This window comes from Nerophis ophidion, linkage group LG16, assembly GCF_033978795.1.
Source record: "Nerophis ophidion isolate RoL-2023_Sa linkage group LG16, RoL_Noph_v1.0, whole genome shotgun sequence".
Lineage (NCBI taxonomy): Eukaryota > Metazoa > Chordata > Actinopteri > Syngnathiformes > Syngnathidae > Nerophis > Nerophis ophidion.
This window is the reverse complement of record NC_084626.1, coordinates 10,821,248-10,845,411: the sequence shown is the minus strand read 5'-3', so window position 1 is coordinate 10,845,411 and position 24,164 is coordinate 10,821,248. Positions and strand designations below refer to the sequence as shown.

The 24,164-nt window shown below is 40.6% G+C and overlaps 1 protein-coding gene across 1 annotated transcript in view; it reads right to left on the bottom strand.

The window, feature by feature from the left end:
• The window catches only part of dstyk (dual serine/threonine and tyrosine protein kinase), a 103,331-nt gene that overhangs the window by 16,296 nt on the left and 62,871 nt on the right, over positions 1-24,164 (bottom strand). The window contains exons 3-9 of the mRNA XM_061874214.1: positions 21,140-21,646; positions 20,832-21,027; positions 16,182-16,420; positions 16,024-16,107; positions 15,777-15,953; positions 12,009-12,138; positions 10-166 (exon numbers count right to left, since the gene is read on the bottom strand). Coding sequence (XP_061730198.1) covers positions 10-166; positions 12,009-12,138; positions 15,777-15,953; positions 16,024-16,107; positions 16,182-16,420; positions 20,832-21,027; positions 21,140-21,646 — 1,490 coding nt within the window. The remainder of the gene's footprint in view (positions 1-9; positions 167-12,008; positions 12,139-15,776; positions 15,954-16,023; positions 16,108-16,181; positions 16,421-20,831; positions 21,028-21,139; positions 21,647-24,164) is intronic.

The following is a 24,164-nucleotide window of genomic DNA, read 5'->3' as shown; positions in this document are numbered from 1 at the left end:
CAGACTCACCTTGTGTAGTGAAACTCCAAAGCCAGGTCATTCCAGTGTTTATCATCCGGCGGCACCACAGACTTCAGGGCACATGGATAGTGTCCCCCCCAACTGTCACACAAGTACACAACTCCATACTGGCCCCGCCCCAACTCCCGGCCCAGCTTAGGTTTGCCTGTTGGGAAACAAACATGCAGGTTATTAATATGGCAGTAGTGCACTCAGTTGTGCCTAAGCTGCTTCAAAAAATCCTCAATCAACAATCAGCTGACTTTTTAATTGATTACTATGCACGGAAGTTTTTTTTTTTTTGGTGTTGGTTTTTAGCTTTCTTGATGCATACAATCTCCATTTTAAGTCATTTAAAACAGCGGCACGGAGGGAAAATATGTTTTATAAATCACATTTTAACCTTTTTGTTTGAACACATAAAAAGCATATTTTTCATATCACAGTGTAAATTGTCATCTTCCTAAGTGAAGTGAACTATATTTATATAGCGCTTTTTCTCTAGCGACTCAAAGCACTTTACATAGTGAAACCCAATATCTAAGTTACATTTTAAACCAGTGTGGGTGCCACTGGGAGCAGATGGGTAAAGTGTCTTGCCCAAGGACACAACGGCAGTGACTAAAATGGCGGAAGCAGGGATCGAACCTGCAACCCTCAAGTTGCTGGCACGGCCGCCTTACTAACCGAGCTATACCACCCCAAGCAAATTATTTCAAAAGCATGCCTACCGTATATTGTCTCTTGCTTGGATTGATTACTGTTGTTAATGCAACTTTACTCTAGTTTCTGAACAAGTGATGAAGCTTTATTTTCATTTGCATTTTAATTGTATTGACAATTTATTTAAGAAACATACACATTATTATTTATTAGATTAGATAGTACTTTATTTATTCCGTTAGGAGAGTTCCTTCAGGAAAATTACAATTTTCAGCACAATCCCATTTATTATTAATTTAGTAAAATAATAATTATTCATATTATTTGTGTAATTACATAAAACATTTATTTTCATCTATTTTAATAAGTTTATTCTTTTGCAGTATATTTGGTTTGTATTCATTTTGTAATCAGCCTGACCTGAGCCTTAATAATAATCGTTGTGATTAATTAACATTTGCTTTATATATCATTTGACAAGGTTTATCCTGTTAAAATGTAAATGGGTTAAATGTAACTCGGAAATTTCCGCGGAAATTTTGATGGGCCTGCTATCTGTGCCCTGAACCTCTGGCCGGTGGAATGTTAGCATGCTAACATTAGCATGTTAACAATTAGTTTGTGTCACATACCAAGTTATATGACTCTAAGGTGTATGGCTTTGGAATTAGAGAAAAAAGTGTAAAATCAGCTGAAAAAGTTAGCATGCTAGCATGCTAACATTAGAATGCTAAAAGTTAGCATGTGTCATATACCAAGTTATATGACTGTGGAATTAGAGAAAAAAAGTGTAAAAATAATAGAAAAAGTTAGCTTGCTAATGTTAGCATGCTGACATTATAATGCTACCACATGACTGGGTGAGAAGAAATACAGAAATGCAGTATTTGTTGGTGTAAACATATAAATGAACAAACAGCAAGCAAAAAAACTTTAGCCTGCTAACGTTTTTAGAAGTATGCTACAGTTCACATGCTAACAATTACCGTGCTAACAGTAAGTGTCACACCAAGTTACATGACTCTGGGGTAAAAGGCTGCCAAATAAGCTTAAAAGGTTAGCATGCTAATGTTAGCAAGCTAGCATGTTAACGTCAACACGCTAGCATCTGTCATATACCAAGTTACATGACCTAAGGCTGTATGGCTGCAGAATTAGAGAAAACAGTGCAAATATGGCAGAAAAGGTTAGCTTGCTAATGTTAGCATGTCAGCATTACAATGCTAGCACATGAATGGGTGAGAGGTAACACCAAAATGCAGTATTTGTTGGTGTAAACATAGAAAGATGTAAAAAAGCAAGCAAAAAAACGTTACCATATTAGCGTTTATAGAAGTATGCTAACAGTCAATGTACTAACAGTTAATAAGTGTCACATACCAAGTTATATGACTCTGGGATAAACGGTTGCAAAATCAGCTCAAATAGTTAGCATGCTAATGTTAGCATGCTAACAGTTAGCATGTGTCATATACCAAATTATATGACTCTAAGGTGCCAAGCAACACCTATTGGGACAACAACATTGTCGTGGAGAAAATTTAATTAGAGATAACAGTAGTGTGCCAACAGCTGCATTTCATGCAACAAGATAACACTAACTTGAACAAATTCAAATCAAATCAAATCAATTCAAATCAAATTTATTTATGAAGCACATTTGAAATTTACCACAGGGGTAGCCAAAGTGCTGTACAATGGGCAGGTTAAAAGATAATACAAGAACCGAGCAAACAACACAACACAAACAGAACATGATAAAAAATAAATAAAACAAACTTCAGGGAGGAGATGGCTGCATAGAGACAATAGCTCAGATGACATGGACGCTGCTTCAACAGAGCAACAAGTGGTCAATTTTCTGCAATCAAAGGGAATTGATGTTGATATTAATACCATTGATTGGTGCATTTTCCTGAATAGAAGAGGCAACAACAACAACGCCTGTCACCAATGTTAAGGTCGCCAGCAGGAAATGGTATTGCTGACACAGGGAAAAAAGCTGAAGGGCAAAAATGTGTACACGAACGAGAACCTCCCTAATCGCAATGTTGAAATCGCCAAAAAAAGCACGCGACTTGAGGAAACGGGGAAATTCAGGGAACTTGGAGCGCCACCTGCAAAATTTACATAAAGCTGAATGCAAGAGTCCTCGTTGTCAAAGACATTAAGCATCTGTATGAATATCACAACTCCAAGCAACCACAATAATAACAGCAATAAAGTCTGACAGAAAACAAACATTGACATTCGACTACAAAATGACAACTCTCCAAGGGATTAACGAACAAGAAGATCTTTACATTCATCTACAAACCCAAAACCAGTGAAGTTGGCACGTTGTGTAATTCGTAAATAAAAACAGAATACAATGATTTGCAAATCCTTTTCAACTTACATTCAATTGAATAGACTGCAAAAACAAGATATTTCATGTTCGAACTGAGAAACTTCCATCCATTAATTTTCTCCGGCTTAGTCCCTTTGGGGTCGCAGGGGGCACTGGTGCCTATCTCAGCTACAATCGGGCGGAAGGCGGTGTACACCCTAGACAAGTCGCCACCTCATCGCAGGGCCAACACAGATAGACAGACAACATTCACACTCACATTCACACACTAGGGCCAATTTAGTGTTGCCAATCAACCTATCCCCAGGTGCATGTCTTTGGAAGTGGGAGGAAGCTGGAGTACCCGGAGGGAACCCACGCATTCACGGGGACGACATGCAAACTCCACACAGAAAGATCCCAAGCCCGGGGATTGAACCCTGATTACTCAGGACCTTCGTATTGTGAGGCAGACGCACTAACCCCTCTTCCACCGTGAAGACTGAGAAACGTATTTTTGCAAATTATCATTAACTTAGAATTTAATGGCAGCAACTGGGTGTTGTTGATCTTTTGGCTTTTGCTTTGCATAGTAGAGCTTCAACTTGCACTTACAGAAGTAGTGACAAACTGTAGTTACTGACAGTGGTTTTCTGAAGTGTTCCTGAGCCCATGTGGTGATATCCTTTACACACTTACAGTATGTTGGTTTTTGATGCAGTACCGTAGGGATCGAAGGTCACGAACATTCAATGTTGGTTTTCAGCCTTGCTGCTTACATGCAGTGATTGCTCCAGATTCTTTGAACCTTTTGATGATATTACGGACCGTTGAGGTTGAATTCCCTAAATTTCTTGCAATAGTTTGTTGAGAAATTATGTTCTTAAACAATTTGCTCAGGCATTTTTTCACAAAGTGGTGACCCTCAACCCATTTTTGTTTGTGAATAGACTGAGCATTTCATGGAAGCTGCTTTTATGCCCAATCATGGCACCCACATGTTCCCAATTAGCCTGTTCACCTGTAGAATGTTCCAAATAAATGTTTGATGAGCATTCCTCAACTTTCTCAGTCTTTTTTGCCACTTGTGCCAGCTTTTTTGAAACATGTTGCAGGCAACAAATTCCAAATGAGCTAATATTTGAAAAAAATAAAGTTGTCCAGTTCAGACATTAAATAACTTGTCTTTGCAGTCTATTGAATATAGGCTGAAAATGATTTGCAAATCACTGTATTCTGTTATTATTTAAGATTTACACAACGTGCCAACTTCACTGGCTTTGGGTTTTGTACACTTATGGACATTCGTAAAGTAACACAAATGATTGGTGAACAGGAATTTATGGATTTAAAAAATATCAGCAGCATAGATCGCAATAGTCCAGAATTAGATAAGGATATAGATCCCAAAAAAATGGTTTCTTTCACACCAGGAATAATTGATTTTATTGTATAGACGAACAATATAACGGAAATATTAAAGTAGACAACAAACTGTTGATTATTGATTTAAACAGCAGAAGTTTGTAGCTGAGATAGGCACCAGCTCCCCCACAACCCGAAAGGGAATAAGCGGTAGAAAATGGATGGATAAATGGAAGTTTGTATGCAAACTAACACGTGAAGCATTTTTTTTTTTTAACATTTCAACAAACCTTCCAAAGTTATTGCTATCTCAGAAACATGGATGGATGCTAAAAAAGGAATGGATTTTGACCTGGAAGGATATTAACTAAATTGTATCAACCAAACCAACAATAAAGGAGGGGGAGTGATAAAGAACTTAAACTACAAAGTGGTAAAAAATATGTCACTAGCTCTTGATAATATCTTAGAATGTATACCCGTGTACGAAAAAATCAAAAACACACTGATCAGTTGTATATAGGGACGTCGTGACAAATTGGGGAGAGTGGCCGTGCTAGCAATCTGAGGGTTACTGATTCAATCCCCACCTTTTACCATCCTAGTCACGTCCGTTGTGTCCTTTGGCAAAACACTTCACCGAAAAACAATTTAGTAAGAAGCAAAATAAAAACAATCAACCATGGATGACAAAAGGACTGAACAATGTTTGCAACAAGAAGAATATATTATATAGAACTTTTATAACACAGAAAAACTACAGAGCCAAAAAACAAGCACCGTACAAAACATATAAGAACAAGCTGACTGGCATACAATGAACACAGAGGAAAGAGTATTACAGTCAGTTATTGGACCAGAACAAAAACAATATGAAAGTATCATGGAGCATCCTAAATAGCAACATTAAAATGGTGCTAAGAAGTATTATCCTAAATACTTCTCAGATGGAAATGTAAAAAATGACAATATGAACAAAGTAGTTGAAAGCCTCAATAAGTACTTTGCGAACATTGGTGCAAACTTGAAGGAAAATATTCCAGATCCCAAGTCAGTTGAGTACTTGAATGACACTATAGACAGCACTCACAAATTAATGTTCCTCAAAGGTGTGACAAAAGAGGAAATTATCAATATGGTGAAAAAATGTAAATCAAAGACCTTAACTGAGGAAGATTTCAGAACCTTTAACATATATCAGCAACTTGTCATTTCAAACCGGAAAATTCCCAGATAAAATGAAAATAGCAAAAGTCGTACCAATTTATAAGACTGGTGACAAACAGCAGTTTACAAAATAAAGAATAAGCGGTAGAAAATAAATGGATGGATGGGCCTGATTCTCTACTTCCACAATTTTCAAAAATTATTTATGAACTGTTCAAAAGATTGGCCAAATTCATAAATAAAAATTAAACAGTCACAGACAACCAATACGGATACAGAGCCAACATCTCAACATCAATGACATTAATCGAAATAACGGAAGAGATCACAAATGCAATAGATAGTAAAAAATGTGCTCCTGCAGTGTTTATGGATTTAACAAAAGCATTTGACACAATTAATCATAATATCTTAATAAACAAATTAGAAAGGTATGAAACCAAAGAGTCGGTCTTGAACTGGGTAAGAAGATACTTAACCAACAGGAAGCAATACATGAATACAGGCGAACACACTTCCACAGAGGTGAAAATATTTTGAGGTGGACTTCAGGGGTCAATACTTGGACCAAAATTGTTCAATCTTTATAAAAACCACATTTGTAAAGTTACAAAGACTTAAAGTTAGTATTACTATATACCTGGCTGTTATCTACCGCCCCCCAGAGCCCTATTCGGACTTTAGCAATGAATTATCAGAGTTCGTTGCTGATGTAGTGACGCACGCCGATAGTATAATTATAATGGGGAACTTTAATATCCATATGAATACCCCATCGGACCCACCGTGCGTAGCGCTCCAGACTATAATTGATTGCTGTGGTCTTACACAAATAATAAATGAACCCACGCATCGCAACGGTAATACGATAGACCTAGTGCTTGTCAGGGGTATCACCGTTTCCAAAGTTACGATACTCCCGTATACTTAAGTATTGTCCGATCATTACCTTATAAAATTCGAGGTTCAGACGCATGTTCGTCAAACTACTAATAATAATAACTGCTATAGCAGCCGCAACATTAATACGGCCACAACGACAACTCTTGCTGACCTTACTGCCCTCGGTAATGGCACCATTCCCAAAGTATGTGGGCTCTATTGATAACCTCACTAACAACTTTAACGACGCCCTGCGCGAAACCATTGATAACATAGCACCGCTAAAGTTAAAAAAGGCTTCAAAAAAACGTACCCCGTGGTTTACAGAAGAAACTAGGGCTAAAAATTATTATGTAGAAAGCTGGAACGCAAATGGCGCACGACTAAACTTGAGGTGCACCATCAAGCATGGAGTGATGGTTTAATAACGTATGAATGCATGCTTACCTTTGCAAAAGCTAAATATTACTCAAATCTCATCCACCGTAATAAAAACGCTCCTAAATTTTTGTTTAGTACGGAAGCATCGCTAACCCAACAAGGAACCCCTTCCAGTAGCTCCACCCAATCAGCTGATGACTTTATGCAATTCTTTAATAAGAAAATTGAAGTCATTAGAAAGGAGATTAAAGACAATGCTTCCCAGCTACAACTGGGTTCTATTAACACAGATACGATTGTATATACGGCGGATACTGCCCTCCAAAATAGTTTCTCTCGTTTTGAGGAAATAACATTAGAGGAATTGTTACAACGTGTAAATGGAATAAAACAAACAACATGTTTACTTGACCCACTTCCTGGGAAACTTATCAAGGAGCTCTTTGTATTATTAGGTCCATCAGTGCTAAATATTATAAACTTATCACTTTTCTCTGGCACTGTTCCCCTAGCATTCAAAAAAGTGGTTATTCATCCTCTCCTTAAAAGACCTAACCTCAATCCTGACCTCATGGTGAACTACCGACCGGTGTCTCACCTTCCCTTTATTTACAAAATCCTCGAAAAAATTGTTGCGGAGCAGCTAAATGAACACTTAGCGTCTAACAATCGATGTGAAACCTTTCAATCCGGTTTCAGGGCAAATCACTCTACGGAGACAGCCCTCGCAAAAATGACTAATGATCTATTGCTAACGATGGATTCTGATGCGTCATCTCTGTTGCTGCTCCTTGATCTTAGCGCTGCTTTCGATACCGTCGATCATAATATTTTATTAGAACGTATGAAAACACGAATTGGTATGTCAGACTTAGCCCTGTCTTGGTTTAACTCTTATCTTACTGACAGGATGCAGTGCGTCTCCCATAACAATGTGACCTCTGTCTACATTAAGGTAAAGTATGGAGTTCCCCAGGGTTCGGTCCTTGGCCCTGCACTCTTCAGCATCTACATGCTGCCACTAGGTGGCATCATACGCAAATACGGTGTTAGCTTTCACTGTTATGCTGATGACACCCAACTCTACATGCCCCTAAAGCTGACCAACACGCCGGATTGTAGTCGGCTGGAGGCGTGTCTTAATGAAATTAAACAATGGATGTCCGCTAACTTTTTGCAACTCAACGCCAAAAAAACGGAAATGCTGATTATCGGTCCTGCTAGACACCGACCTCTATTTAATAATACAACTTTAACATTTGACAACCAAACAATTAAACAAGGCGACTCGGTAAAGAATCTGGGTATTATCTTCGACCCAACTCACTCCTTTGAGCCACACATTAAAAGCGTTACTAAAACGGCCTTCTTTCATCTCCGTAATATCGCTAAAATTTGCTCCATTTTGTCCACTAAAGACGCTGAGATCATTATCCATGCGTTTGTTACGTCCCGCCTCGATTACTGCAACGTACTATTTTCGGGTCTCCCCATGTCTAGCATTAAAAGATTACAGTTGGTACAAAATGCGGCTGCTAGACTTTTGACAAGAAAAAGAAAATTTGATCATATTACGCCTATACTTGCTCACCTGCACTGGCTTCCTGTGCACTTAAGATGTGACGTTAAGGTTTTACTACTTACGTATAAAATACAACACGGTCTAGCTCCAGCCTATTTTACCGATTGTATTGTACCATATGTCCCGGCAAGAAATCTGCGTTCAAAGGACTCCGGCTTATTAGTGATTCCCAGAGCCCAAAAAAAGTCTGCGGGCTATAGAACGTTTTCATTTCGGGCTCCAGTACTCTGGAATGCCCTCCCGGTAACAGTTCGAGATGCCACCTCAGTAAAAGCATTTAAGTCTCACCTTAAAACTCATGTGTATACTCTAGCCTTTAAATAAATGATAAATGATAAATGGGTTGTACTTGTATAGCGCTTTTCTACCTTCAAGGTACTCAAAGCGCTTTGACACTACTTCCACATTTACCCATTCACACACACATTCACACACTGATGGAGGGAGCTGCCATGCAAGGCGCTAACCAGCACCCATCAGGAGCAAGGGTGAAGTGTCTTGCTCAGGACACAACGGACGTGACGAGGTTGGTACTAGGTGGGATTTGAACCAGGGACACTCGGGTTGCGCACGGCCACTCTCCCACTGCGCCACGCCGTCCCTAAATAGACTCCCTTTTTAGACCAGTTGATCTGCCGTTTCTTTTCTTTTTCTCCTATGTCTCACTTTCCCTTGTGGGGGGGGGTCCGGTCCGATCCGGTGGCCATGGATGACGTACTGGCAGTCCAGAGTCGGGACCCAGGATGAACCGCTTGCCTGTGTATCGGCCTGGGGACATCCCTGCGCTGCTGATCCACCTCCGCTTGGGATGGTTTCCTGCTGGCTCCGCTGTGAACGGGACTCTCGCTGCTGTGTTGGATCCGCTTCGGACTGGACTCTCGCGGCTGTGTTGGATCCATTATAGATTGAACTTTCACAGTATCATGCTAGACCCGCTCGACAGCCATTGCTTTTGTCCTCTCCAAGGTTCTCATAGTCATCATTTTCACCGACGTCCCACTGGGTGTAAGTTTTCCTTGCCCTTATGTGGGCCTACCGAGGATGTCTTAGTGGTTTGTGTTGTGGTTTGTGCAGCCCTTTGAGACACTAGTGATTTAGGGCTATATAAGTAAACATTGATTGATTGATTGATTGAGACGATACAACTAAATTTTGCTCAAGGGAGAACACACAAAAGCTAATACAAAAATTTAAAGAATAAATTAACAAATAAAAGAGATGGTTTGACAAAAACAGACTCTTTGAATCTCAGTAAAACTAAAATAAAGCCATTTGGTAACAGTAGAAGGGAAAGTCAAACACCAATACAAATAGACCAAATAGACAAAGGGTAAAAAAACAAACACATTTTTGGATGTAGTAAGAGTTGATAAAAATGAACTGGAAACGTCATGTAAACAATATATAACAGAAAGTAGCAAGAAACATGTCAGTAATGGATAAAGCCAATTATGTTCTTGACCCAAAAAAAACTTCCTATTCTCTATTGCTCGCTAGTGTTACCATATCTGAGTTATTGTGTAGAAATATGGGTATAATATTTATTGAATCACAAATATTTAAATTCAACGACTTCGTGCATTTGCAAACTGCTAAAATTATGTACAAAGCTAACTATAACCAAGAATGTACAACAATTATTCTCAAAAAAATAAGAAGAGAAGAAATATAACCTTAGAGGAAAATCGAATTCTAAACATTTGTATGCACGTACAACAGTTAAACCCTTCAGCACATCCGTATGTGGAATTTAAATTATGGAATGGATTAAGCAAAGAAAACAAATAAAGCAACAATATGATTCAGTTTAAGAGACCGTTCAAACTACAAGCATACACAAAGTACAAAGAAGAAGAATTATGATGAACATCCTGAACCTTTTTTTTTTTTTTAAGATAATGATTATTGATGTACTTAATGTTTGCTAATTGTTAATCATTTATTCACTGTTCTGTTACAAACAGAGAACAAGGAAATGTAATAAAATTGCAAGGATATGAAAAGGGTTAAGATTAAACAAGCTCTGCTTCTTCCTACTCCTTTTCAGACATGCTGTAATGAAACAATTGGAAATATGTGATGCATTGCATTGTACCGTATGCATGTTTGAAATAAACTGAACTGAACTGAAAATTACCGAGTCGAAAAGTCCATGATTGATTAGTTTTGAAACACACAAAATTAGCTAAACAGCTAGCATACAACGTCAGCATGCTAATGTTCTCACAAGTATGCTAACAGTTAACATGCTCATAATAAACTGTGAAATATCAGGAAGAATAATATGGGCTGCTTACTTTGCACTGTAATATTACTAATTCAGGATTGATATTTGAGTGGGTTCTGGTCTCTTTTTTAATGAAAAAGTTGGGCCCCAGGTCAAAAAGGTTAAAAACTCCTCCTCTACAGTAGTTAATATGTATTGGATATGCTTTGGTATAAATTTTGCTCCACAGTAAGTCACTTTTCTAACCAACTTTTGGAGACTCTCTGCAAAGCGTTTGACTTTGGAGGTGTTCCCAAACTGCGAATGAAACCACACCCCACTCTCTCCAAAAGTATCATGATTTATCTTTCAAAAATGTACACTGTATAAATATTTATCTTGAAGTTGTCCCCGTTATTTTTTTTCCCTAGACACAGTCAAAAATAAACTTCACAAACATTATATAGATTCACCCGGTCACTACATTAAGTACACCTGCATACTCACCAATCGATGTGTCATGAGATATAAATTTAACTATGAAGCTTTAAGGCCTACTGAAACCCACTACTACCGACCACGCAGTCTGATAGTTTATACATCAATGATGAAATATTAACATTGCAACACATGCATTAAAATTGCAATTTTAAATTTTGCGCGGAAGCATCATGCTAAAACGTTGCGGTATGATGACGCGTGCGCGTGACGTCACGCATTGTAGAGGACATTTTGGTTCAGCACCGTTCACCGCTATTAGTCGTCTCTTTTCATCGCATAATTCCACAGTATCATGGACATCTATGTTGCTGAATCTTTTGCAATTTGTTCAATGAATAATGGAGACGTCAAAGAAGAAAGCTGTAGGTGGGAAGCGGTGTATTGAGGACGCCTTTAGCAACACAAACACAACCGGTGTTTCATTGTTTACATTCCCGAAAAATGACGGTGAAGCTTTACTATGGAACAGAGAGGTCAAGCGAACACGGTTGGATTGGACCACACACACAAAGTACGGTGTATTGAGTTGAGTTTGAGTTTATTTCGAACATGCAAGCATACAACATGATACATCACAATTTCCAGTTTCTCTTTTCAACATGTTCGAACATGCTCGATTCAGAAACATCTGTTTTTAGCAGCATTTATGTAACTGCATGTCAATGTGTGCAAGCCAAGATTAGACGATAATAATATTTGATCCTACCTTTTTTGTGTTTTTCCTCGTGGTCAGAAGATGAGAGGGAGAAGCTCCTCCCCCTCAGCTTATTATCTTATCTGATTATAAGTCTCCTTCAAACCACTTGAATGTTAGTGTTTGCAAGTTGGGACATGTGTAATAAACACAAATTAGATATATGACGAGTATGTGTGTGTGTGTGCGTGTGTATGTGCTTGTGAGTGTGTGACGAGAGAATGCATTGATAACTCACCATGTAGCAGCACATCTCGGAGGGACCGGCTCTCCAACGACAGGCGGGCGAGTCGAGGAGCGTGGTCCTTCCTTACGCGCAGCCACAGGTCCTCGGTGCGCTCCAGTCGCCCCGTGTGACCTTCCTCCAGCTGCACACAGTCAGCCCCAGGGTTAACATTCAAGACTTTCATTTATCAAGCAAGTTCTTTTTGGAGCAAAGATGCTGCCATGCTGGTCTGTTCTAAAGCGCTGTAATCACCATAGAAACTGTTGTCAATGGAGACAAGCTTCCATTTTTCAGAGAACAGCATTGACCTCACTGACGTTGCTGTCATTTGTCAAACTAATAAATGTAGACCTCCTCCTCGCAAACACAAACTAAGCCTGTGATGGATGTTATTTTGAGAAGACAACCACCATAAATCCATGTTTGTCCAAGATTTTGCTTCAAAGAACTCTTAGAGATTTTTGCGTTCCCATCAGTCTTGTGGAACAACCTCAAAGTCCGCATGGGAGCGTCCGTGAAGCCAAGTTCACACGGGGATGCACAGAGTTCCTCTTAATACTAAAAAGTGCCCGCTTCAATCAACATCAACTGCTTTTGTCAACAAAGGCATCATTCTATGAATAAGTCAGTTTATGTCGGTTTTTGTAAGCCTCATCATTACAGTTGAATCTAACATGAATACGGTCTGACTACACAGCATTAACATGTGCAAATAGGGACTTCCTGTTCAATGAGCAAGTTTTAAAAATAAAAGCATGGCAGTATTAACCTGGTTATTCCCACTAAATAAGATGAGGCATTCAATTATTTATTGAGTCATAATAAAGATGACAGTATATAAAGGGGGGTGGGGGGGGTTGATGAACTTGGACCCTGACTTAAACAAGTTGAAAAACTTATTGGGGTGTTTGCATTCAGTGGTCAATTGTACGGAATATGTTATGTGCTGTGCAATCTACTAATAAAAGTCTCAATCAATCAATCAAAAAAAGCACTTTATATGTAGAAAGGTTTTGTTAAGAAACCATTCTGAGCCTTATCTTATTTAGTTTTTATTTTATATATGTTGACCACATTAACCTTGGCAATGGACGCTATGTGTATATGTATGTTATGCCATTGTTTACACATTTGGTAAATAAATAACCAAAAAATGTATATTTTGTTGTTCTAACTGTAGCAAAAATTAACCGAACCGTGACCTCTAAATATATATATATATATATATACGTACCGAACCGGAATCTTTGTACCGTTACACACCTTATATATATATATATATATATATATGTATATATATATATATATATATATATACACACACATATACATATATGTACGCACACACACACACGCACACTCTACTCCTTTTCGGACCTGCTGTAATGAAACTGGAAATATGTGATGCAGTATATACATACTGTACATATACACATAAATGGTAAATGGGTTGTTCTTGTATAGCGCTTTTCCACCCCTTTTTAAGGAGCCCAAAGTGCTTTGACACGATTTCCACATTCGCCCATTAACACACTGACGGCGGGAGCTGCCATGCAAGGCACTCACCAGGACCCATCGAGAGCAAGGGTGAAGTGTCTTGCCCAAGGACGCAACAGACGTGACTAGGATGGTAGAAGGTGGGGATTGAACCAGTAACCCTCAGATTGCTGGCACAGCCACTCTACCAACTTCACCACAAGTTCCCCACATATACAGTACAGGCCAAAAGTTTGAACACATAACTCCACCTATTCATTAATGGTTTTGACGCCTTCAGTGACAATCTACAATGTAAATTTACGGGACACAGCTAGAATGTCATCAACATGCATTAACACAACATGATGATATTATTAAAAGCTTTACCGTCCGCCAAATTGCTATCATTTATATTGTATAGATCGTGATACCCTAACAACAAACAAAATACATTTTCATTCTACTCATGTCTGTGGTAAAAGTCATAAGTGAATGGGTAAGCATTAACTAGTATCGTTTATGTCGACAACCACTTATGCAGACTTGAGTCAGCCAGTCTAAGGGGCGTCAAAAATTAAAGGAATAATAATAATTCCACTGTAGAGAAAGATAATAGCGCGTGCATTATCTTAATTATGAAGAAACAAGTCTGTATTTTATGGTTATTTGGTATATGAAAAAGTATTCATGATCAGTTCTAGTGCACTTAAATAAAACTTTTGTTCTAAAAATGGATGATCACGTGTTGGCAAAACAAAGCTGAAATGATATAAAAATGGAATGCAGCATGTCCTTAAAGCTGAGCACAGCTATTCATCTCACTTACAGCACAGCACTGTGATTTACAACACCTTCATGACAACAGACTTTAGCAACTTTCTATTATTCACTTGCTGCTTTTACGGACACGGCCATGACGCCGTCAGGTTACCATCAATGTCACAAATTCAAGTGTCTTGGTCACACGTGCCTGGGCAGCGTGATGTTTCTAGCGAGCCAAACAAGCTCTCATGTGATGATAATATGATGCATGAACTGATTTGAGGCGGTCACAGCTATTTGATTACCTGAGTCAAATCGATTTGAGGACGAGCGATGCGGAAACCGGTGCTGGCGGACAATGATGTGGGATCTTTGTGTACGCTTTTTTCCTGACACAGTAAGATAAGTAAAGAATCCATGTTATGCTTACACAATGTTGTATCGTAACGTGACGATGTGAAGGCCTCGTGCGTACGTTGGAGCAAAACGATTATCCAAATAAGTCTTTTTTACATTTTTGTTGTGGGCTTTGAGGCAATTCCGTCTCCAATAAAAAGATTAAGTAAGTAAGTAAGTGCAGTCTTGAGGTTCTATGGACATTCTGAGGTGCCCATATACAAAGAGATCCGGTTCACTTCCAAAATCAAATTTAATGTTCTCTCTTTCATTTCGGACATTTCCTATCAGTTGAAAAATCTATATTTTATCATTAGAAAAATGGTAGGTAGGTAAGTCTTTATTGTCATTGCACAAGTACAAAGTTTTGTGATGTATTGTTGTTTCAATATTTTTTCCTACCCTTATTTACTTATTATTATTGAAACTCTTCTTATCTAAATAAAATATCAATAAATCAATCAATTAATGATTATTTATATAGCCCTAAATCACTAGTGTCTCAAAGGGCTGCACAAACCACAACACAAACCACTACGACATCCTCGGTAGGGCCCACATAAGGGCAAGCAAAACTCACAACCGGTGGGATGTCGGTGACAATGATGACTATGAGAAACCTTGGAGAGGACCGCATATGTGGGCACTAATTTTTAAAATTTAAAAATTGCAATGTAAATACTTTTTGTTGTAATACTGTTTTCTGTGGAGTTAAAAACATGTGACTTATTTTTTTAAATATTATTATGTCTATTTTACCTTGATTGTGAAATTTTGACTATTTGTTCAGGCTTTCTGGCATCATTTTAATACCGGTCTGTGTCTTGGGGCCGTGCAGCGTTCACATTTGAGATCAAGTCAACCGATCTGCTTCTTCCAACTCCTTTTCAGACATGTTGAAAAATGATATTCCTGATTCCAACTTAGTAAGTATATTCAAAACCAACTAAACCATTAGCATTTTTTGCCTACCAGGGGTCATCACAGTGAGTCAGTTGCATGAATGGTTTTGGCTTTGTTTTTACTTACTGTATACAACCCAGGCAGGGAATCATACCCTCATGATGTCATTATCGGCACACAAAAGTGTGCAGTTACATCAGCATGAGGAAAAGTGAGTGAACATTTTTAAATAATGTTAACCTGGCGTAAAGATGCAGCAAAGGCCTCGTGGGAGCTGTTGAGACGGGTTCTGAACTGGGAGCAGATGCTTCGGGCCAGTTTGGCAGCGCTGAGACTTTCAATGGCATCCTGGGCTACTTTGCGCTTCCATTCTGGCGAGATGGCGGGAGGATTCACGAACGTTATCCTGTGGATGATCTGGGAGAGACGCGTGACACGTTAGCTGCGTGGTGTCCAAATTTCAGCACGAGATCAGCAAATTGTACACCTGTTTGATTTGTTCCCAGACGAGTCGTGTAACCGAAGATCCCGAATGGAAGGTTACTTCCACGTGGTAGGCGGCGTTCAATAGCTGCAGGAAGGAAACAAACATCGTTATACTACAAGTTTGCAAAGCGACGCCAAGGAGACAGAAGGTGTGCTCGCCTGTTTCAGGTGATTGGAGGTGATGTTGTGCACGGACGAGTCGTTGTGGGACTTCTCCAGACTGCTGAGACATCGCTCCAATGTGCCGACAAAGCTTTCTCTCAAGTAGTCCACGGAGCTGATGAGCTTGTTGGCCACAGCCTGATTCAAACGCACCACAATCAGCTCCTGGATCTGATGGATGCAGGACTTGATCTCTTTCGATGTCACTGCATCGCCACTGGTCGTTACGATGACGTCTGCAGTCAAAGGAGCTTGATGTTAGTTAGCATTCTCATGACTGATTAAAACAGCAGGCTTCCAGATTTTACAAGCAGCTGCGAGCATTAAGTACAGTGTTCTCTGGATTATCGCTGAGGTTATTAGGTTACACACATTTTGCTATTTCCATCCATCCATCCATTTTCTACCGCTTATTCCCTTTCGGGGGCGCGGGGGGCGCTGGCGCCTATCTCAGCTACAATCGGGCGGAAGGCAGGGTACACCCTGGACAAGTCGCAACCTCATCGCAGGACCAACACAGATAGACAGACAACATTCACACTCACATTCACACACTAGGGCCAATTTAGTGTTGCCAATCAACCTATCCCCAGGTGTATGTCTTTGGAAGTGGGAGGAAGCCGGAGTACCCGGAGGGAACCCACGCATTCACGGGGAGAACATGCAAACTCCACACAGAAAGATCCCGAGCCTGGATTTGAACCCAGGACTGCAGGAACTTCGTATTGTGAGGCAGACGCACTAACCCCTCTGCCACCGTGAAGCCCATTTTGCTATTTACTTTACGATATTCATGAATATTGTATGCATTTAAGGTCTTTGTAAAACCTCAACACTAGGGCTGTACCAGTATTACGCATTATACTGGTATATTTTATATAAAGGTATGCATTTGAGACAATATCACCATACCGATATATGTAATCCTTAATGTTTTGACGCAGAGGTCTCTCTGCTCATTCTGTCAGTGCTGCGTGATGTGTCCCACCTCAGCCACGCACAAAGTGAGGCGTGGTAGGAGCCTTACTCGACACAAACTTGACAAACTCTAGTAAGGGGAGTATGTATCTATCAACCTTCCCTTTAAAACCGGCAAATCATGTATTTTGTCCTACTTTCCCAGCATTTTGCCGATCCCATTTTTCCCCGGACTTTGCTCTTAATGAAAAAAATATCCTGAGCAGTGTTGTTGCCAGCAATTGGGTCCGTTTGACTCTAGCCTTAGCATCACTTGGGTCAACACACGTTTATGACAGCAGCATGGAGAGTTGCAATTTACGTGATTCTATCAAATCAACGATGCGAGATATGGTTGCACTTGACAACGTTGGAAAATACATTTTAGCCATACATAAACATTGTGTATATGGATGTTCATAAATGCAACGGTGTGAAAAAAACAGATCTAAAAAGCAGCCAGAAATCATTATTTTTTTACATGACATTCCCAGTGGCGACGACTTTGCTAAAGAAGCACTGACACACAACAAATGAATACACAATCTGAAAGTTTAACTCCATCCATCCATCCATCCATCCATCCATCATCTTCCGCTTATCCGGGGTCGGGTTGCGGGGGCAGCAGCCTAAGCAGGGAAGCCCAGACTTCCCTCTCCCCAGCCACTTCGTCTAGCTCTTCCCAGGGGATCCCGAGGCGTTCCCAGGCCAGCCGGGAGACATAGTCTTCCCAATATGTCCTGGGTCTTCTCCGTGGCCTCTACCGATTGGACGTACCCTAAACACCTCCTTAGGGAGGCGTTTGGGTGGCATCCTGACCAGATGCCCGAGCCACCTCATCTGGCTCCTCTTGATGTGGAGGAGCAGCGGCTTTACTTTGAGTTCTCCCCGGATGGCAGAGTTTCTCACCCTATCTCTAAGGGAGAGTCCCGCCACCCGGCGGAGGAAACTCATTTCGGCCGCTTGTACCCGTGATCTTATCCTTTCGGTCATGACCCAAAGCTCATGACCATAGGTGAGGATGGGAACGTAGATCGACCGGTAAATTGAGAGCTTTGCCTTCCGGCTCAGCTCCTTCTTCACCACAACGGATCGATACAACGTCCGCATTACTGAAGACGCCGCACCGATCCGCCTGTCGATCTCACGATCCACTCTTTCCCCGCTCGTGAACAAGACTCCTAGGTACTTGAACTCCTCCACTTGGAGCAGGGTCTCCTCCCCGACCCGGAGATGGCACTCCACCCTTTTCCGGGCGAGAACCATGGACTCGGACTTGGAGATGCTGATTCTCATTCCGGTCGCTTAACTGTTTAACAGTTTAACTGCAGTGCCAATATTGTCAGCTGCCACAGAGCATCCTGCAGTTGCAGGTTGGTGTTTCCAGCTTAAATGTTTTAAGGGGAACAGAAGTTTTCTAAAATTTTAAGTAAAAAAAACAACGAAAATTGTTAAAGGTAGATTATTTTCATGTTGCTACTGATGCTTGAAATGTCCTCTAAAACCAGGGATTTATTCTATATTTTGTTCTTTTGTGTTTTGTTATTAGATGAGGAGTTCAGCATAGCTAAAGGTTTGTTTTAATGAAGATTATACTTTACAATTCTCATATTTTCAAGGCGTTTTAACATTTTCATGTACATTTTTCTACGCATAAAACTTTAACATTTCCAGAAATGTACCCGTGTTAAGTTTGTTTCAATAAAACAACTTGGCAAACATATTTGGCTTTGATTTTGTCTAAATAAAAAATATTGGGATATACTGTATATCGAAGGTGGCACGGTGGAACAGGGGTTAGTGCATGTGCCTCACACCTCCCACCTCCAAAGACATGCACCCTGGGAAAGATTGATTGGCAACACTAAATTGGCCTAGTGTGTGAATGTGAGTGTGAATGTTGTCTGTCTATCTGTGTTGGCCCTGTGATGAGGTGGCGTCTTGTCCTGGGTGTATTCGAATGCAGCACCCCCCGCAACTCCGAAAGGGAATATCGGTAAAAAATGGATGGATGCATGGATGGATAACTATCGCATATCTGGATTCGCCGATCCCTACTCCACACTGTTATTAACCCTTCACAGACTTAGAAACCCTTTCTACACACTTATGTAATTGGAACATACAAAATATTAGTGGTCCCAAATGATGAAACTAAAGAATTAGCTGCGTGTTGTCAATGTTTCAAACATCCTTGTATTCGTTCTTTCTTTCTTATGTAGAATCCAAGGATTCGTTGATCTTGTAATGGCAGAAAAAATATATTAGTTCATAGCTAAGCGACCTTCTTCTAGGATAGCAATGGAGAAGCTTGCCCTTTTCTCCAATAGTTTTTTCTGGGGCTCAGAGTGTTCCAGAAGCCTTAGAACGTTTGGACGACCCCAAATGTTCTCTGCAAAACTAATGTGGAGGTCAGCTGTAGCAAACAGGAGGCTTGAGGCTGAGTCAATCAGCTGCCATGACAGAGAAACCAAAGTCTTTGGGTTCCGGGGGGAGTATGGTTGCAAAGCTGAAACTTAAAGGAATTGACGGAAGGGCACCACCAGGAGTGGAGCCTGCGGCTTAATTTGACTCAACACGGGGAACCTTACCTGGCCCAGACACGGAAAGGATTGACAGATTTTTGGTAGAGGACCGCATATGTGGGCACTAATATTATAGTGGGCCGTTTACAGCATTCACTACAGAATAAAAAACCTTGGAGGATGCAGAACGTTTAGTCAGCATTGTTGGGATTAAAATAAATACATATTTTTATCTGATAAAGTAGCAGAGCCAACATGAAGGTTGGCTGTAGCAAACAGATGGCTTGATGTGGTTGAGCCAGTCTGCTGCCAGGACATAAAACCCAATACACAGTGCTCTAATTTGGTCCAACCAATAGTGTGCCATGTACTGATTTTACTATTCAATAGAGGGGTTGTTAATATCAAATACTGTACATGTTATAATACATCCATCCATCCATCCACCCATCCCTCCATTTTCTACCGCTTGTCCCTTTTGGGATTTGGTCTAACCAATAGTGTGCCATGTACTGCTTTTACTATTCAATTGAACGGTTGTTAATATCAAATACATGTTATAATACATCCATCCATCCATTTCCTACCGCTTGTCCCTTTAGGGGTCGCGGGGGTCACTGGAGCCTATCTCAGCTGCATTCGGGGTACACCCTGGACAAGTCACCACCTCATCGCAGGTCCAACACAGATAGACAGACAACATTCACACTCACATTCACAAACCAGGGTCAATTTAGTGTTGCCAATCAACCTATCCCCAGTTGCATGTTTTTGGAGGTGGGAGGAAGCCGGAGTACCCGGAGGGAACCCACGCAGTCACGGGGAGAACATGCAAACTCCACACAGAAAGATCCCGAGTCCGCGAATGAACCCAGAACTACTCAGGTCCTTCTTATTGTGAGGCCGATGCAGTAGCCCCTTCACCACCGTTCTACCGTTATAATACATGTTTCTAAAAAAATACCTATTTAAAAAAATAAATAAAATCGAAACAGTGGTAATTCAGTAATCAACACAAATTTCACAAATGTCACAAACGACGAACAACTTCCACTCATTATGTCTGAACACAAAAATGCATATTTTCACCTTGTCAAAAATTCAAAAACCGAATCAAACAAAAACCAAGGTGCCGTTGCATATTTTGAAACACAACCTGACTGACCTGTGAATTCCAAGTTGGCAGCATCCTCCAGCAACTGATCTTTCATGCTGCCGAGGGTCTCCACAATCATTTCCTTCATTTCCTCCTGTTTGCGGTTGGCGATGGCCATAAGCGACGTGAACAATTCCGTCTCTTTCTCACGGGTGTATTCCAGCCTGCGGGGGGTTATCTGCAGGTCTCGCTGCATGTCAAAGGCCTGCAAGGGAAGAGGATGAACCAGAGAGGACAAAAGCAATATGTGTTTTGTTGACTGACGATGAGCATTAGAACGGTCACATGAGAAGGGTGAGGAGGAAAACTATCCCAACCTGATTGATGAAAAGATCTAAACAGCGGCAGTGGAGTCCATTCAGCAGGTTGGCAGCCTCCACCTGTTGGTTTTGAAGCACCTGGCGCGTAAAGGGCACCAGCAGCCTGTGGAGTCTGTCGAAAGCCTCGCCCAGCATGCTCTGTGGCTTGGCACCCGGGGTGGGCATCTGCGTGGGGGCTCCGCAGGAGCAGTTTCCCATGGGGGTACTGAGGAGCCCGAGGGAGAGAAGCTGCTTGTGGAGGGGGCTCTTCTCACGCTCTTTTTCCTTCTCCCCGCGGCGACTGGGCTCCGGCGAGGCTGTGGGCATGGTGTTGGGGATGCGGACAAAACAAATGGAATAAGGGAGCATCTCTTTGACCTTCCAGAGCTCTGCCACCTGCTCCGCGTTTAGGGAGTCCTCCTTGATAGCGTACAGTACGATTGGGATGACGTTCCTTGTGAAGTCGTCCAGGGCCTCCTCTATGGGCTGGACGCTCGCACAAGGCACCACCATGACCTTTGCTTCCTGACGGGGAACAACAAATATTTCAGCCCAATACAGACGTCTTCCAAATGTAAAATATTGAACTTTGTCATTAGTATCCATGTATTTTTCACCAAGAAACAAAGGCAAAGTGTGTGTGTGTAGGGGGGACTACTCCTGGAATAGCTTCAAAATGTTTGAAGGAAATCGTTTAAGTCGTTTTTACGTAATCTGCTCACAGACAAAGCACAATGAGAACTTAACCTCATTGGCTGAGGTAATTACTGTCCATGCAAACAGATTCCAGATTAGTTCTGCTATGCTTTTTCATCTTTTGTGGACTTCTGTAGGATGTGAAGTAGGCAGGGAGTTCACAATGAAATAATAAAGAAGCGATGTGATGATACACTCGCTGATTTTGGGTTCACAATAACGGAACAAGATTTTATAGTAGTCAAAAGTATTTTATAACTTTGCATGCATGACCCACACGTAAGCTTTTAAAGGGGCCCTATTAAGGATGTAACAATATGAAAATGTCACATCACGGTTCTCGTCACCAAAATGATTACGGTTATCATCACTGTATTGTGAAAGGTGGGGATTGAACCAGGAACCCTTAGATTGCTGGCTCAGCCACTCTCCCAACTTTGCCACGCCGTCCCCTACTTTAAAAGCCAACCGGATAATGTATTTTGTGTTTGTGCATGACTTCCTGTCAAATTGTAGCGAAATTGAATGGATTTGTTGTAGCGTCCAACAAATATTGAAACTCTACGTATATTTAGCGCTGGAATGCCGAACGTTAACGGCATGCCGGTGATGTTCAGCAGGCGGTGGAAACTGACACATTGACTTGAATAAAAAGGGAAAGAGTCTCCCACCAAGCAGGTGTCATTCCATGGCTGTTTTGTATCCAGTGGAGATATGGGGTGACAGTTCAGCAGTATCTGCTCAGACATACACGCGGCGCTTTGGCAATAGTATTCAAATGAAGGAAAATCAGGTTAGCTATGTTTGTTAGCTCTTGATTTGTTGTGTGTGTGAAGCATTTAATCCAGATGGATATACTTCTAACAATGTTTTTTTTTTTTATTTTAACTGTGTCCTTACCAGCTTTTCTCTAAACGAGAAATATCATGTTTTAATTTTGCGACTCAAAAGCTTGTCACACCCCCATGTGGGTTTCCACGACATGTAATTGTTCATGGTGCACCGCCGCGGTAAAAATAAAAGCTGCCACACCCTAAAATTGAAGGTCTTTCATGTGAAAACAAATTTGAGTAATATTGTATGAACTATCATTCAGGCACTGAACGGATCACAACTAGACTGTTCAGCTTGTCTTAGAAGACATCTTTCCTCTCATCCAAGGCCTATGTCTGAGGTAGGGCTGGGCGATATAGCCTTCTTTTAATATCTCGATATTTTTAGGCCATATCACGATACATGATATATATTGCGATATTTTCCCTTAGCCATGAATGAACACTTGATGCATAGAATCACAGCAGTTTGATGATTCTATGTGTCTACATTAAAACAATCTTGTTCATACTGCATTAATGTATGCTTATTTTAAACTTTCATGCAGAGAGGGAAATCACAACTAAGTCAATTGACCAAAACTTTATTTAATAAACAGTTATTAAGCAGTGGCGCAAACATTTATGTCATTTTCAAAACAGAAAGTGCAAGATTGTCAGAGACTTTTTCAAACAAGCTATTAGTGCACTTTTGTGCATGATGTCACTAAGATGACATATCAAAACAACACTAAATTAAAGTGTACTCTTTGTACAGTACGCAACTACCATAGTTTAAAACAAATAAAGTGCCCTTTTGTGCAAGATGTCACACAAGATATTTCAATAACTGTCAAATAAAAATTAGCTGTATAATAGGAAATCAAATAGCTACGTGGTAGGTTACTGCGGACGTTATCTCCTTATGTTGTTCTTTATTTTTTTCATACGGTGTTGATGTGGAAATGGTTGCCTCAGCATTTTGTTGGTGAGGCACCGAACGGAGATGTTGACATGCGGAGTAAGCGCTCTTCATTCTCTGGCAGGTGACTTTTGAAATGATGCTACATATTAGCAGAAATGCTACTTTTTGTAGAAACGCTTTTGCACCACACTTGACAAATCACGGTTGTCTGTCATATTCCCACTTGAAGTCAAACCCCCGCCAGATGATGGACCCCCTGCTGTTTTTCTTGGGAATTAATTATTCCTCCATTTGTTACCAGATTCGCACCTTCTTCCTCTCGTATTACCACTCGCACCACAGCTAACTTTACCCGTGCTGCTATCTCTCTGCTCCGCGAGGGCATATACGTATGTGACGTAGGTAAGAAGGTTCACTTGCCGTCTGTGAGAAGAATAGACAACAAAGAGTGGGAAGAGCATGTAGTGTAATGCCAACAGCTAATAGCAACTGCATGAGAATGTATACTCGAATATCTCGATATAAATCATTTTCTATATCGCGAAGAGACAAACCAGCGATATATCGAGTATATCGATATATTGCCTAGCCCTAGTCTGAGGTTATTGTT